The 16,908-nt window shown below is 39.3% G+C and overlaps 1 protein-coding gene across 8 annotated transcripts; it reads left to right on the forward strand.

The window, feature by feature from the left end:
• Positions 1-216: 216 nt before the first annotated feature.
• On the forward strand, positions 217-15,165 carry TCP11L2 (t-complex 11 like 2). Of its 8 annotated transcripts, none has more exons than XM_058023329.1 (12): positions 217-551; positions 1,730-1,817; positions 3,221-3,345; positions 5,330-5,503; positions 6,763-6,898; positions 7,135-7,255; positions 7,987-8,207; positions 9,087-9,223; positions 10,258-10,445; positions 11,802-11,983; positions 12,700-12,872; positions 13,358-15,165. In XM_058023329.1, the coding sequence occupies exons 4-12, from the start codon at positions 5,368-5,370 to the stop codon at positions 13,600-13,602; spliced, it is 1,539 nt and encodes a 512-aa protein (XP_057879312.1). In that variant the 5' UTR covers positions 217-551; positions 1,730-1,817; positions 3,221-3,345; positions 5,330-5,367; the 3' UTR covers positions 13,603-15,165. The 8 variants fall into 8 exon arrangements, with proteins under 8 accessions (XP_057879312.1, XP_057879319.1, XP_057879313.1 ...); XM_058023336.1 differs by having other exon boundaries at positions 6,766-6,898; XM_058023330.1 differs by having other exon boundaries at positions 3,224-3,345.
• Positions 15,166-16,908: the final 1,743 nt, after the last annotated feature.

The raw sequence follows: 16,908 nt of genomic DNA on the forward strand, positions 1-16,908 counted from the left end.
TTATAGCTCCCTTTGCAGAGCAGTGCACAAAGGCGGGCACACACGGCCTGGGACGCTGCCCCGCTCCCTGCGGAGCATAGCCCCTTTCCCCCGCACGCCCGGGCTCGGCGGGGTCGGTGTTCCCGTCCCCGACGCGGCCCGGGGGCGGGGCCGGGGCGGCGCCGGCCCGGACGGACGGGGCCCTTCCGTAAACACCACCCGGCCCATCCCCCGGCCTACCCCCCGGTACGCCGGCACGGCCCACTGCCAGCGCGGGGGAGTCCGTCGAAGCATCTTCCCGTGTCGCCGCATATTTCCCCAAGCTTAGTGCCCGGTCGCAGGCAGAATGAGGAGACACGGTTAGTTTCTACTGGCATAAGCGGAGGCTGGCCCAAGCGCCGTGGATAACTCGCCGCTGGCAGGCAGGAAAAGATGACGCACCTCCCCGCTTCCACCGTCAGAGATGGACGTGCCCGAGGAAGACGCTAATAGTCCGGGCTGGATCTTTAAATCTGAAGGGGGGAGTTGTGTGCGGCCCTGGCGAGCGTTGTGTGGGACGGCGAGGGGCAGCGGTGAGTGACCGGCTGGGGACAGCAGGGCAGGGCTGCTCCGGCCGGCCGGCGGAGCTGACACGCGGCGGGGTGTCTGGGCACGCTGGGCCATGAGTCGCGGGGTGAGTCCGGGACAGTGCTGGCTCGGGGCTGCCACCCTCCTGTGCGGTATGCGTGGCAGGGAGGTAGTGGACTGGCCCGTCGCTCTGCTGCCCCGGTGGGGAACCCGCTGCAGCAAGTGGGTTTCGCAGTTCCTGCGCTGGGTCCGTAGTTCTCTCCTTGCCCCGTGTCTCCTGGGCTTTCGCCTTCCCTTAGTGTCCTCCGGGACGATACGCCCCGACGGGCGCAGCCGCAGGGTCCCCCCGTGCAGCCCTGGTGAGCAGGGCAGGGGCACCCCGACACCTCCCTGGTGGACGGGGGCTGGGGCGCTTAGGGGTGGGTGCCCGGGCTCGCCTTCTCTGGGGCTGACAGGGAGTGTTTTCTCCTTGCCTCTCCCCCGGACTCCCTCCGCCCGGACCTGTCCTTGGAAACGCTGTTTGTTTTGGTCGGAGGGTGCCAAACTCCTGCCTTTGCTAAGTGTTAAAAACATGGGGCCGGGGGAGGAGACAGGCAGCGAAACAGATGGAGGAAGAGGAGGAGCCGCCGGCTCCCCTCGGTGTCTCTCCCCCCGCGGGGGAGGGCAGCCGGCAGGACGGCCCCGGTCCCATCGCCGACCTGTCCGGCCGGAGGTCACTCCCGCGGGCCGCGCTCGGCCGCGGCTCACTATCGCCAATACAGTTTTTTAAGCCTTCACGGAGAGAAGTATCTCTTCCAAGAGCTGCGAAACTAGAAAGCTAAAGGGGAGAAATGCCGGCTGTAAACTGTGAAAAATGAGGCGGGAGGAAATGCAAGTAACTCCTAACAAAGACTCTTTTCTGTTCTTGTGTGGTGAGTGCTGACAGAGGTGGAGTCAGTGAAAGGGAAACTCTAGACCAAATGAGATTCAGTCGGTGCCAGTTGAAGATAGTAAGAATGTGAACCCAGCAGAATAAACAAAGTTAAGACTTTCATAGTGGTAAAACTGGACAGAGCACTCATAAGTCTCTGTGTCCATGCACACTTCCTTTGAACAAAGCAGGGCTGTGGAAAACCTTTGCTTGAAGATGGTATCTGAAGAAAATACCCAACTGTGAAGCTGTCTTCCTCCCTCCTTCCCCCAGGTGCTTCATAAAATAACTTCTAAAGCAAAGCAACAGAAATAAAAAGTGTCTTTGTGTTTTCTAAAACTAACCTGATTTTGCAGTCTTGGTAAGTTCTAAATGAAGAATCTAGTTGGGTGATGCAGTAACCAGTTAAGAACAAGATGCCTTTAAGCATCTGCAGTTTTGTATTAATTTTCTTTTTACTAAAAAGAATAATCCTCACCTGTCTAAATAGCAGAAATGTGAGAATTTATTTCCTTATTGTTAAATTAGTTGTAATCTTGGGGTTGGTACATGTAGAAGATACTTTTAACTTGTCTTCCAAAGAGTTTATCCTTAAAAAACTCTACAGTATGGACTGATTAAAAGAAAGCAAATGGTGTGATGAAGCCCACTGTGATGGTGTCCAACCTAATATAAATATAAATGTGGGTAGTCTTTAATGTAGCAGAATAAAGCAGGTTGTAACCTCAGGCTGATCCTTTAATAGAACTGTTGGGATATTAATATGTGTATTAAAACAACAGCCTAATATGTAATACTTTATAAGCAAATTTTAAAAAACCCAAGATGGTATTGTTTATCCAAGATGGTGAGTTACAAAGAGATCTTGCAAGGCTGAATTTTGACATATTTTTATGTGACTGTTATATACTAATTTAAAGTTCTAAATGAACTTGGCCATTAGTTATTAATGAGAACTTCTGTGCTATCTACAAAAACAAGGAAAATCAGCTCTTCCAGTGTATGCTATAAAGCAAAGACTGAGTGACTCAGTTGTCTATTGTTGTAACTAATTAGAAATGCCAATTTTGGTTTGTACATACCTTTCATATGCTCAATGACTGTATTTTTGCCTAAGTGTTTTAGATGGCCTGTGCAGGTTCTGCTTGTATATTCATGTACGTTCAGTTTGATGTGTTTATATTTTAAATGTAGAATTTAGCAATAATGTTCTGAATCTGCAGTCTACACCCACTCTTACTTCCTATTGTGCTTGAAGCATTCTACTAGGAAATGTATTTAGTGTGGCAAAAGATTGCAGTGGTTTTTTGTGTCACCTCCTGTTGCAGTGTTGAAACTTCTTACTTAAGCCTTCTGAAGCACCCTACTGACAGCTCTGCTGTCTGTATATGTGCATATATTGTGGGAGCAGGTATGGTCTTGATATGTCAAAATGCATGTGGATCTTTGAAATGCAACTATGTGCATTGATCCTTTGCTGGGACTAGTGCTTAAGGACTTAATGTATATGGACTTCTAATTCTGCCTTAACCACTTCATCTTCTTAGAAATCAAGGTGGGGTGGAAAATGGCACTGCTGACTTGCCTTCATGGCTGGTTTAGTACTTCTGTCAGAAGAACCTTGCAAAGCCAAATGTTTATTAACATTGTCATGCCTAGAGATAAGAGGAGATTGATGAAATGATAATGTGTAAATTGTGTGAGAGTATTTGGGGTTTTAATGGTTATTTACCTTCTTCTATGTTCTTAACACCTGAACTGAAGCAGTAGACACACCGTGAATTGCTCACACTCCACAAGTGATTTGCAAGACTTTGGGCCACTACACTGCAAACAACATTAATCAAATCTTTTGATGGACCACATCCTGCAACATTAATATTTTGGAGGTTAGTTATTTGTATGGAAATAAAGGGGTGATATACAACATTAAAGCCTGGAAATACAGTGTTCTTATATTGATTTAAAAAAATTAGTTGGAGGGTCATAAAAACTTTGCATACTCTGTACGGTGTACCATATTTAAATGAGCAGTTTGACATGAAGAACCTCAAGTATGTTCTATAACTAGTTTGTCGCAACTAGTTTCTGATCTTCACTAACTTTGCAATCTGTAACACAGATTTTAATTGAAGAAATATTTTGTTTCTTCTCTAGCATTAACTAGTGACCCATTTCTAATTGTAACTTAAATACAATTTCCAAGCAAAAATATCTGTGTGTAGCGTTTTTTAGGTTCTCTTGCAACTCTGTCTTGTTTAGCCAATACTGTTTTAAATATTTGCTTGTTAGAAATTACAAAATTGCTGTTCTAATAAGAGTTATGATGCTTAGGATCACTGGTAATGTTGTGAGTTCTGAATGCATAACCTCTGAGTTCTAGTCAAGTGTCTCTCACTGGCTCCTCCAGTACTGTGATAAACTGTTAGCTGTGTTCCTGCTAATGGGACCAGTTCTTTTCACAAAAAAAAGCCAGTGTAAAGTATGACATAAGTAGGGTGCTCAAGTGCATCCTCTTTCCTCTTGGGAGAGGAGGAAGAGTAAACACACACTTAAGAAATGTTAATAATTTCAATTAACAGGGGGGTGCTCATCAGTGTAGTAGCTCATCAAATTATAAAGGCCTATTCAGGATGAGTTGGTACCCAAACAGTCAAATGCTTTAGGCTGTAGCTAGGTGCCAGTATAAAGAAATCTTAATTTTCACTACCTTTTGTCTATCCCAGGACACCACAATATGTTGATTCACATAAGTACAGACAAAGATCATCCTTTTATTGCTAAAAGTGTCTTTTTTCCAAATTCAGCAGTTGCAAAGTGTGGTATTCCCTGCCTACTGAAGGTGATGTGATTTAATAGTAAATGAAGTTATCTGTTAAATTTGCTGATAGAAATCATTGCTGCCTATGGCACTTCATGAAGTCCACTACGGAATACTTCATGGTCATAATTGGAGATGGACTGCTACTTTTGGCATCTGGGCCAAATTCCTTTGGTAGTAATTACAGCTGACTTCCAGATTCTCATTTTAATATTATTATGAACATATTTTTCACTTCCTGTCATGCAGTTGTTAATCATCTGTATCACACTGTGCAGCTGTCCACATTTTCTGCAATTGCAGATTATCTGCCTGGGAGGCAGTTTCTTTACAAAGACAGAAACACTATGAAGCACAACACTTTTCAGTGGAGGTTGTTGTCTCTGCTAAATAGAATGTTAGAGGCTCAGAGTTGCCATTTGACTTAAACCAGAAAACCTATCCACCCACCTTCACCTCTAGGAGGATTGGATTTTGGGTCTGTGCCATTGTTGATCTGATTCTGAGCACAGACACACCTAAAGGCCAGACTTTCAGCTACACCCTGTCAGAAATGTAATATTCTGAATTACTTGCTGTTCTCTGCCTGCAGCTTCTGTGTTTGCTTCACGGTCGTTACACTCAGTGAGTCTGTTTGTGGAAGGAAGCTCATTGCTGCACACCACTTCTTCGTGAGGTCAGGTGGGGGATGGTGACATCACCAAATGCCTTTATGGACATTGAAATCTACCAAAATTCTTGCAACAAGTAGCTTCAGGTGTTCCCGTGGGTAGTCTTACATTTTTTTAAATATGACCAATTTAGGGACTGTCTCCCACAGATTGATTAAGGTATGAAACAGCTGAAGGTACAAAGCTTTCTTACAGAAAAGGGGTAGTTTGTTGATAACTATATGATTCTGTTTTCGTCAAGCCAAATCCTTGCTTTTGCTTTTCCTGTTCAGGAAGGGCAACTACTTGATCTTCATTTGCAATATAATGATCAGTAGCTGACTTTTGAGAAACAAACAAAAGTAAGTGCTGGTTTTATGGGAACTGTGTTTGTCTTTCCAGGTCTTGTTTACTGTGTAAACAAAGTGAAGGGATTCAGAATGCCTCTCAATGATGACCAGAACAGTGACTCAGATTCTTCACGGCTCTCAGAAAGCACAGTTTCTTCCAGTGACACAGAATATTCCAGGCAGAGCTTTAACAGTGATTCTTCAAGCAAGCCCAGCTCCCCAGCGTGTAAGCCTATTTCAGCCTCACCTGCATTGTGCATGGACCAATAAGGCTAACTTACCTTGTTTCTCCTTGCTGTCATGGGTAGAACATGGGATTCTGAATCTGTATAAGAGTATTAACAGAGAGGCATGGCTTTCTCTTTGCTGTGAAGCGGTGCATCTCCTGTGTGTGGAACACCAGCAGCAGCTGTATCCATGGGGGTCTCCCTGTGCACTCCTTCCCTTCAGAAAGTGTAAGAAAAGTGTGTCACCGTGGTCTTCCTAACCCTGACATTGGTAGCAGCCTCCCACTCCACCAGATATGCTTTTGTGCAAAGGGTGGGTTTCTTCTGTTTGATCCCTGCACTTAAAAATTATTTCTGTAACTTACAGATTTGTAATACCATACCAAGTTACATGTAATTATCTTGAACTCACATTCTTCTTTCATAAATACTAGAATCAAACAGAAAACAAACATTTGCACAAGGAGGATGATTTGAGTAATGATAAATAAAACCTTGGTTATAATATGGTTTCTCTGTATCTGTAAGCATTTGCAGACCATGCTTACTTCTTACATCTTTGTAAATTAAGTCTTATATTAAAACAAGCTTATTAGTGGAGCTGCAGTTGGCAGTTGACTCTGTCTTTCTTTGTTACCAGCCTTCCAAATACTAAATTAAATTATAGAATTTATTGATTTAGAAACTTCAGGAATTTGCTCTTGTTTTCCAGTGTGGAGTTTGTTTTGTCATTGCTGCTAGTTCCTAAAAAAATGAGTATAACTTAATTCCACAGCAGACTGAAGATCTGCTGATTTTAAGTGGCGGGGGGGGGGGGGTTGTGAGTCAGTAACTTAGGAACCTCTTCAACAGACAATATAGCCATTGTGCTTAGAATTATAGTGGACATTTAGTATCTCTTACTGCCCATGCTTTTGGTTGGGTGGCTTTGACAGAACAGTTAGTAGGAAATCTGTGAAATGCAAGATACCATTTTAAAGGAAAAAAAAAATCTTAGTTCAGATGTGGAAATATAAAAATGCTCCTCAAAATATTTTGAGGCTTGTGTGGTATTTCCCCACAAACACACACACCCCTGATAAGCTGGGAGTTTCCTGAGTTAGTGTTTTAGAAAGATATAAAGACTTGGTAATCTTGGGTCGCTTCTTCTAGAGTACTGGAGTTCAACTAGCAAGTAGTAAAATTTCTAGGTTTTAGTATATTCAATTGCACTTATCAGCTGTAGATATTTCGCTTGAATTGATCTTGTTTGTTCCAGCAGCTAGCCCTCCCAAGGTTATCACATTTGATGAACTGATGGCAGCTACAAGAAATCTGTCAAACTGGACTCTAGCTCATGAAATTGCTGTAAATGCAAATTTTTGCATAAAACATGAAGACTACCCACAAAACAGGTAAGAGCTTGAATCTTGCAAAAGTAGCAAAAGTATTGGAAAGGGAGGAGAAACGAATGGAGCAATCTAGACTGTGTTTTGGGATCTGATGATCTATCATCCAAGAAAGATGTGGTTGCAGGGCATAGTATTTGGGGAGGTGTGTTTCCCAACAAGTGATCAGTCTCATCTGAAACAGTTACAAGGATGGAAGCTAGTTGCGACTATTCTCCATATCTAATTGACTTACTCCACAGCTTTGCAGGCACAGTGAAACAAATTGTACACAAGGCATTTTGGGATCATTTGGAATCGGAACTGAATGAAGATCCTCCAGAATACAAACATGCTATCAAGCTTTTTGAGGAAATTAAGGAGGTAATGTTCTTCTTTCTCTGTATTGATTTGTCAGCTTAGCTTTAGGAGTCCCTTAGTTTACTGAAGGGTCTGCTTAACTTAGCTGAGTCAACACCTTCAGATTTTCCTTTTATAATATAAAGCCATGATTATTCAGAACTGAAAATAGATGTCTATTTGTAGTATATTTATATTAACCAGGAATATGGTCGCAAACAAACAGTGGCATGTTCAGTCAGCTTTCACTGCACAGTGATCAGTTGAAAGTCATCTCTTTTCCCAAAGCTTCACATCTATGGCCTGTTTCCAGAGCCATACTGTGAGCTTAGGGCATGAACGACAGTATAAACATGATTGGACCTGCCCACTTAAACTTCATTCTTTGATTATCGCACAGGTGAGCATACAAACCTTCAATCCTGGCACAATACTAAGTCATTCAGAACTTTAAGTTCATAAATGTTTGTTTTGCAGGGTAGCCTCCCAACTTTTGAACAGGTCTAATTGTTGACTTGCTTTTTGTTTTATTGGTTTGAGCATTTTTGCAGAACTACACTGGTTTGTTTTTTTTTTCCAAACAGTTCTTTTATCCCCACAACCTTTGATAATGTTCAGTCTTAAAATGTATGTCTTGTTATAATCTGTCAGCTATATACACCTGACATTATTATTAAAATTTCACTCAAGTGTGCTTACTAAGTGGTTTGGTCTTTATTGATAAGCTTTTTTCTTTTTTGTTCCCTCTATTTTAGATTCTTCTTTCTTTCCTGACTCCTGGAGCAAACAGGATTCACAATCAAATTTGTGAAGTTCTTGACACGGATCTTATAAGACAGCAGGCAGAACACAATGCTGTTGATATTCCTGGGCTAGCTAACTATGTCATCAACACTATGGGAAAGTTATGTGCTCCAATAAGAGACAATGACATAAAACAGTTAAAAGCAACTGACAATATCGTAGAGTTACTGAGGTTGGTATTTGAATGTGATTTTTGGAGAAAAAAATTGTTCTCTGAAAGGGTAGTAGACAGTGGAAGGTGGAGGGCTGGGTAAAGGAAGTCTAAAGTTGTGTCAGTTTGCATAACAACTGTTCTTAAACTATAGGAGAACTTCCTGAAGCATCAAAGAGGAAGAGCTCTGACATGCTGACCAGATTGTGCATCTCACTTTGTAATGAAATGAGTAGGATACCTAGATGAAACTAGGCAGCTATGAATATCTAAACCAACAACTCTTGCAATAATCTCTGTTTCAGAAACTCTTTTTCTGTCTTGTTCATTCTTACAAAACGTAAACAGCACACTTGTACTGTTTCTTCTTGAAGAGTTAATTGCATGCTTCTTCTGGAAGGCCAAACTTTGGATTTACAGGCTCTTGAGTTAAGATCTTATCACTTGAACTTGGGTAAAACATTTGCATAACAGGGCAGAAAACAGTGTTCCTGAGGTATGCTGAAATATTAAGACTAAATGGTAGTTGTTCTACTGTATGTGTATATGGGGAACAAAACAATTGCGTCAGAAGGATTGTTTCTCTTAATGCAGTCAGTGACCAAAAAGTTAAAATCTGTTCCTTTTAGCTGAAATACACCAATTCATGTAGTTTTTGAAAAACTTACAGGGCTGTAGCATTTAGTGATGCTACATCAGTTCTGTTCTTTTTAACTTAGGCCAAGCCTTATCTTCAAGAATTCCAGATGATAGGTAATATATCTGTTACTCTGAAGTGCAAGTGAAGGCCTTCACTTCTCCAGAATTGAAATTAAAGTGATAATGTACATGTGCTTCACATGTGCTGATGAAAATCAATAGATTAAATTAAAATGTGAAATTTTAAATTCTTCTTTTCAGACAAATATTCCGTGTTTTGGACCTGATGAAGGTGGATATGGCAAATTACACAATTAAAAGCCTTAGACCATACCTCTGGCATAACTTGGTGGACTATGAAAGAACAAAATTCCAGGAAATTCTTGAAGAAACACCAAGTATGTACCATGCTATATTAAATTTAAACTTTTCTTTGAAAAGAAGCCTTTTTAAATACATGCAGTGAAAACTCTACAAGTTGCAGTTAACTTAGATGAAAACTTCAATTTCTCGTCTGTATGTAAGTAATGGAAAATTTTTTTAACAAGCAAGCTATCACTGGATGGTTGCTTAACTTGCCATCAAGTTTGTCTGTCTGTAATCTGAGGCACTTTCAGACAAACTTATATTTCCTGAATTGGATGGTGTCTGAAAAACAAACAAGTGGTGACTTGTGCTGTTTGGATACAGAAGCCCTCCATAAGATGAGCCTTTTCTCTTTTGTGTGCAACTGTTCAGTTGTTAGCGTGAAGTAAGCATGTAAAAGCAGTTAGTGCACCTGAAAGCTGGAAGGGCTAAGATCTATTTTTTAATAAAAAAAAGGCAGGCTCTGACCAAAATTTCTTAGATGATGCAAAGTCAACTTGATCCACTATTACATGTTTTGTGTGATTTGGTTAAACAATGTTCAGAAATACATCCTCCAAGAAGAATAAGTAAGCATGCTAACATCTGGAGCAGGGGCTTCTAAAACAAGAGCTCTGAGCCACTGATAGGGCCTGCAGTGTTCATTTATGCAGCCTGAGAAGAACTGTACCAGAACAAATCAAACATTTTAATCTTCCTTCACCTGTAACTTTTAGTCTTATGTCCTATCTGATAAGTGGTTTCTCCGAAAAAGGGAAAGCAATCCTTTGGGAACTCAAACTTTGAGACTTCTATTACCTAAAAATCTTGTCTGAAGTCTTAACAATTTGTGGCTGAGTTTGTACAAACCAAGTAGAATTTAAAGGTGACCAGTGGAATATGATCAGGAATATTCTCTTCCTTTCAGGAAGAAAGGGAGAGAATTACCATTTGTGAAGATTCAGCTGTCCACTATGTTTAAGTCTTCAGAAATTGAATTCTCTTCTGTATACAAATCTTTTTTTTCTCAAGGTAGTGCTTATTTGATGAAGGCATGCAGTAAATCTGTGCTATTTACAATGCTCAGGTGCCCTGAATCTCACAACAGAATGGATAAAGGAATCAATAGAGGATGAATTGTCATCTATTTCTGATGAGTCTTCATCGTGCCCTGGTGCTGATAGTAGTTCAAAACCAATTATTAGTCCTACACTGGTGCTAAACAATGGCTACTTGAAACTGTTACAGTGGGATTATTGCAAAACAATTCCAGAGGTAAGAAATGTATTTTGGTGTCTTTAGATTACCAGCTATATGAAATCATTAGTGTGATACAATAAACTTGCTATTGATGACAGTAAGTGAGTACTCTTTTGCACTCCTTTAATTTCTGCACAGTAAATCTGAAATTAGGAGATTATATTCTAGTCCAGATTCTGAAATTTGAGATGAGCAAGTCAACAACCAGAAAAGAACAAGGTAAAGGTTGTTCTCGCTCTTTCCAATCATAGCTCACCAGCTCCACCCTAAGAGCAGTCTTGGCTGTGGTCAAAGGCTGGGCCTTGTATTGACAGTACTTTGCTTTCTCTGTCTTTAAAAGAACTGATTGTAGCACTCCATTTTTCTAACAGCAGCAGGAATTAGTGGGATTGCTCTTCAGAACAGAATCAGTAAAAAACTTGAGTTCTCTAAAAGTAGGTATTTTTCCTTTCAGTGTAAACTATTGCTTCAAGACTCAGTGTTCAGTTTTTCCCTCCAATTCCTGATTACTGACCTCTGCAACTTTCCATAAAGCCAGTGGGAAATTTGTCAGCAGTCAGGGCTAACATTTGCATTTCCAGAGAGGGCCTTAGCTACATGTAGGATGGCCTGGCAGAGAACTTGTTAAATACATGGGGATGCTCTTGGTGTTCTCAGTCAGTGGACAGAAGTGAAAGCACTTCCTTACCTTTCTGTGAGCAGTTTTGAGTAAGATCTACATACAGATGTCCTCTTGTAGATCTAGCTTGCCATGCTATGAAATTGCTACTAACTGCAATTGGATGTTAATGCCCCTGTACTGCTCAGGATGAATTCTTTGTAACCTAAAATGAACTCCAGCTACATCTTGCTGTGGGGATTACTTATGCTCTTGGTATGATCAGCTGGCTTTTTGCCTGGAGCGGATTATGTATCACTTGCAGAACCAGCTCAGGTGGTTGAATTGGTGGTTGTCAAGCACAGTTGTTCATTATTATCCATCAGTTACAAATCTTGGCATTTTTTCAAAAGACACCCAAATCCAGAAGACTGTTCTATATGTAACTTGGTCATTACAATGTCTTCTGGATCCTCTGAGCATTCCATGTTGTGGGCTGAATTGTTGGTTACAGACTTGTCAGCAGTGATATGGAATAAGGTGCAATGTCCTCAGTTTCCTCATTACTTTTCTTCCAGCCACAGGTTTACTTCTGGTACTTGTACAAAATGCCACTTTATACTATACTACACTACATATTTAGGGTATTACAGTTGCTGTCTGCTCTGGGTTTGTGTATTTGTGATTAAAAATAGTGCTTCATGACTACATCCTAGATCTCTTTCCTAGATCTTCTCCTTGTTCCTAAATTAGTATTATTGTTTCAATTCTAGACTCTAATAACAGATGAAGTTCGTCTTCAGGAGTTGAGAGAAAAGCTCAATCAATTAAAAGTCATAGCTTGTGTTTCTCTCATAACAAACAACATGGTGGGTGCAGCAGTTGTAGATGTGCCTGATTTCACTGATCATCTGAAAAGGATCTCCCTTCCTCTTCTTGAAGGCATGAATAAGAAGTAAGGCCTTTTTTTACTCTTTTTTGATGGTAAATAATTGGAAACAATTCTAGTGTCATAGCTGGTGTTTGTTATGAATAGGAAGATATGGAATTTGAATCATTTATATATTCCCTTTATGATACAAGGCCACTATACGTTAGACAAGTGTTTTCAAAGATAGATTTTAATGTAATCTTAGTCTTGGTGTTAGTGTACAAATTTTGGAACCTAGTAGTAAAGTTCATTCATACACTCCTAATACTGGGGAGACTGTGGTAGTACATTCACTAAATCCTCTTGGGAGTTGCTTCAGACTTGTTGTAGGTAGTTCAAGTTACTTGGCTCCGTATTTCTTTGGCTTCTTGTGCTACAGGCAAGTCTGATGTATGTGATTGTCTTTTAAAAGAGTTTTCCACTCTGTTTTTTCTCATGAAATGCTGTGCACATGGCCCAGAAAAACAGCTAGGCACAAGGATAAAGTGAACTGGTGTCACTGCTGCACACATGAAATTACTTTTCCCATTTGTATCACAGCTAGGTCCCGATTTTATCTTCCACATAGGAATTTTCCTGTATATGTAGATTTACATAAATATGCAGCAAAAAATGAAAACTTTTCAAAATCCTCATTGCAGAGACCACATTGAAAATAAAAGGGAAAGGAGACAAGTGAGGGCAATTTACAACCTATGCTACAGAAACTTAAGAATTTAATGCTTTTCCCTTTCTTCCAGAAGTTTTGACTTGAAGGAGGCTCTGAATGCTATTGGCATCCAGATTTGCAGCATAGTGAACAAGTCTCTAAGTGAAAGAGGTCTTCCCACTCTTAGTGAAGAAATGCAGAGTAATTTAATGGGTCAAATCGCTCATATTGTTGAGAAGAATAATCCTGTCTGTTCCTTGATTGGTTAGTAAGAGACTTACCTAATTGTTGTATTGTATGTGTCTGTTTATAAACTTACTTAATCAGCTGTCTCATTATCTTCTAAAAGTATTTTCTTACTGCAGTAAAATACTGGCTCAACTAAGACTAAGGATATGGTGTTTACTTGGAAATGGTGTTGTGGGTATGCTGCAGAGCATGGTTAGTCACAGCTGGAAATAATTGTAAAAGTGCATGTAGAGACAAACCTAGGCAACCTAATATTTTGGAGAAGAATTTAGATAAAATGAGTGTTTAGTCTTCTTTCTGTCCATTCTGGGTTTAAACATACTGTTTAAGAAACTTACATTATTGTTTCCCACTCCAAAACAATCTTGGGAAAGAGTTGCTGCTTAAATGTTGGATTTTTTGCTGTGCTGATGTGCAGGGTACTTACAAAGTGACTGTGGCATCATCTTGGGTTTACATTTGTTCTGAGTGTTCTGAGCATACTTTATATTCCATTTCAGACAAACGAATCCAGCTCTTCATGAGAAGCTTGCTTGCCCTTCCGAGTTTTCAGAAGTGTATGCCTACTATGCCAGGAGGCCTTTCTGTGATTCAGAGAGAGATAGAGTTTCTGGGATCTCAGTATGCAAGCATTGTAAACTTCAATAAAAAAGTGTATGGACCATTCTATGCAAACATACTTAGAAAACTGCTTTTTCCTGAGGCAGCAATGGAGAAAACAGAAGCAGAAACATCTAGCAATTAAAAAATGTACCCTTTTTTTTAATCTTCCAAGACAGTGGGGAAGTCACATCTCTAAAACAGCCTGCTCCAGTGACTGTTGATGGGGAAAGATCTTGTAAAATGTATACAGATCGTTTCTGAAATTCACTGTAAAGAAATTAATGTCAAGGTCATATATATATTTTAATAAAAAAATATTTGTTTAATGGATTGTCACTTGTAATAGCCAGTGAATTATTTATTTCCATAGCAAGCATTTATTATGACTTGCAGTGGGAAAGAACTGGCAATGTATTTACTGTTTTGCCACCATCAAAACAATGTTATTTTTCAGCTCAAAAATATTTACATATAGCAATGCATCTTAGGAAATGAGAAAACAACTGTAGATAAAATGTACTATGCTTACATAGTATTTTTGTAGAGTAACATCTCAGACAACAGTTATGTTTCTGAGAATACTTTGAAGAGGAAAGTATAGCATAACTGCTTTAGTAACCAAACCCAGGTTGATACCAGGCCAAGTTCAGGTACTCCTGCAATTACTGGACCCAGAACTTTGCCTCTGTTACATTAAGGAATGCCAGTGTTACAAGCTGTTTGCAGGACAGCAGTTACAGAAGCAGCGTTCACAACTTCAATTATGAATGATTCAAAACTTCTCAACTCTGAGATTAACGATAAACACCTGAGAAACATGATGTTGGGGGTGGAGTAAATTTCTGTATATAAATGTGTTTATAAGCATTTTGTTTATTCGGTGGAGGTCAAACAGAACTTTTAAGATGTGTATGTATTGATCTTTGATTGTAATGGATGGGTATTAAGTATTTTTAACTTGGGTCGTTCAAACCTTTGTTCCCAAAAGCACTTAACCCTGACCTCAGAGTGTACCACAGAAGAACTGCCCCTTTCATGCTCTTATCCAACAGGATGTAAATTTTCACAAGATATTCTTAGATCTGAAAGCAAGAGCCTGAGTAATTAGTAATTTTTGAAAATATTATTATATTCACTTTTTTATGGAGTGTGTGAGAAATGCTCCTGTTTTCCTCAAATTTCTTTGGACTGTGCCCCAATACTTAGATTTAAGAATACTTACATTTAAGGCATTGGGAGTCTTGCATACAGCAAATTAATAGGATTGAAATAGAGAAATGTGGAAGTGAACTCCTTTAAGTTTACACAGGCTTTATCTTGTGTATTTCAGATTAGTGGGATTAGATAATGCTGGAATACATATTATAGACTTGTTCTTGCCTATGAAATTGAATAATTTACTTGAAAATGATATTTTAATATATTACCATATGATACTGCTTTTAAGATGTCATATATAGAAAACCTTGGTGTGGTACAAGTTAGAGCTTGTTTTTAATATTTTATATTACAGTTTATTTTTTATGAAGAGACAAAAATAACCTGTAAAAGCATAATGTGTCACACAAATTGTTTATGTACATTACTGTGTCTATCATAAAGGTCTAAAAAAACCTGGGCATTATTAGCACTGTGGTTTTGTAGTCCATTTCTACAGGAATGTGTACCCTTTATAGCAAAGGAAATTACTTCTATTCAGTTGTTCTTCAGTTGGTCACATGTAAATGTTAAGGAAAACTTTCTTCAAAATGCCTTTTTAGAGAAATTTCTCTAGTGCACTTCTCTTCTATCCTCTGTGAAAACATTGCACAAAATAAAGATGAATACATGTTTTAAAGGGAACTGTTTCCTGGAAAACCTAGGAGAAAGGAACTCTTAGACTATCATAACTGTGCCACTAAGTAAGCCAGGCTTGCTCAGATAAATATGAAATTTTGGTAGGCAATCCAAAATCATTAAGAGAAGAATGAATTAAAAAAACAGCTAGAGGGAATGAGTCTTAGTGATTTGCTACAATTTTAGAATTACCTACATGATTTTGAGCTTCAGCCAAAAGAGGATTTTATGAAGGTGATTGCTAATATGATTATGAACTTTTAATTGTAATATTTTATATCCATTCTATTGTACAAATAGATATCAATCTTCAGCTCTTTAATGAGCTGGGAAAACTCTCATACTAGTTTTTACCAGTAAATACTCAAAGCATAGCATTTATTTGCGGGGGGTGGGGGTTGGTGATTAAGGTGACTTGCAAAGGGCATTTTATAGCATGGCCTGTGTTTTAAGCAATTGTTTAATGTGTTTTAATTTAATGTTTCAAACAGGGACATTGCATCTGTTTAATGTCATGTGTTGCATGCTGTTTATGCTACTGTGGCTGAAATGCACTTGACTCTACTCAGAAGTTGTCCTTGTGAAACAAGATGCCATTCTGTAGCAGCTGTTTAAAACCAAGTATTTGAGGGTTTGTATGCATTAAATTTTGTTTGTGATAACATCAGTGGTGAAAAGTCATTTACACAAACGTTATTAAATGCAACAGATTGTTAAATGGCAAAGATAAATTACTCCACTAATATTCTGTTGTGACTGTTTTTCTGTTACTTCTCAGAAGCAGCTCCAGTGTAGAGTAGTGACTTTAAATCAGCTGTACAAATAATATTCAAAACAGTTGCCTGCTTATATCTGACTACTTGGATGAAGGATGTGTTGGGTTTGTATGGCAGAGTTGGAGGGGGAGTGGACGGCAAATGTGGTGTTATAAATAAGAAGCTTGACTGGGCCAATATTCAAGCAGCAATCAATTTATTATTTAAGATGGTAAAGTATGAGCAATACAGCGCTGGGTACAGTGGGGGAAGTTTTCCCTCCAACTGCACACCGATAATTGATGGTTACAGATATTTATAGGGGTACTCATCAGTTTCTATCAGTTTCTATTTCAGCAGTTTCTATTTCCAATCTTTTACTCATCAGCAATTTTTATTCCAAATTATTACATCACAATTCTATACACTATTGTGATTTTAATTTCTCAGGATGTATCTCAAAGGAGTATCCCCAGATAATGACGGTCCAGTTTCCGAAAGAAGAAAGACGAATCCCATCTGGTGGGGTCCAGCTCCCCAGATGTGTGTCCACCTTTTAATTGCAGAGACTATAAATCTCATAACAGTGACGTCCAGCTTCCCTTTGGTCAAAACCATAAACCCTTGAGGTGATGTTCATCTTCCTTTCTCAAGCTGTTTTTCTCTGCTTCAATAAGGCATGAGATAAGCATATTTACTTTATATATATTCCAAAGCTATAGTTTCAAGGATGCAAGTAATATTCTAAAATTTTACTTCAAAAGGTTGTTATTGCAGAGCTTTTTATGGATTAAATGCAAGCAAAAAGCAATATCTTTAACACCTTAATTCCAATGCTCCTAAATCAACCAGGGTTA

This window comes from Melospiza georgiana, chromosome 4, assembly GCF_028018845.1.
Source record: "Melospiza georgiana isolate bMelGeo1 chromosome 4, bMelGeo1.pri, whole genome shotgun sequence".
NCBI classification, from domain to species: Eukaryota; Metazoa; Chordata; class Aves; order Passeriformes; family Passerellidae; genus Melospiza; species Melospiza georgiana.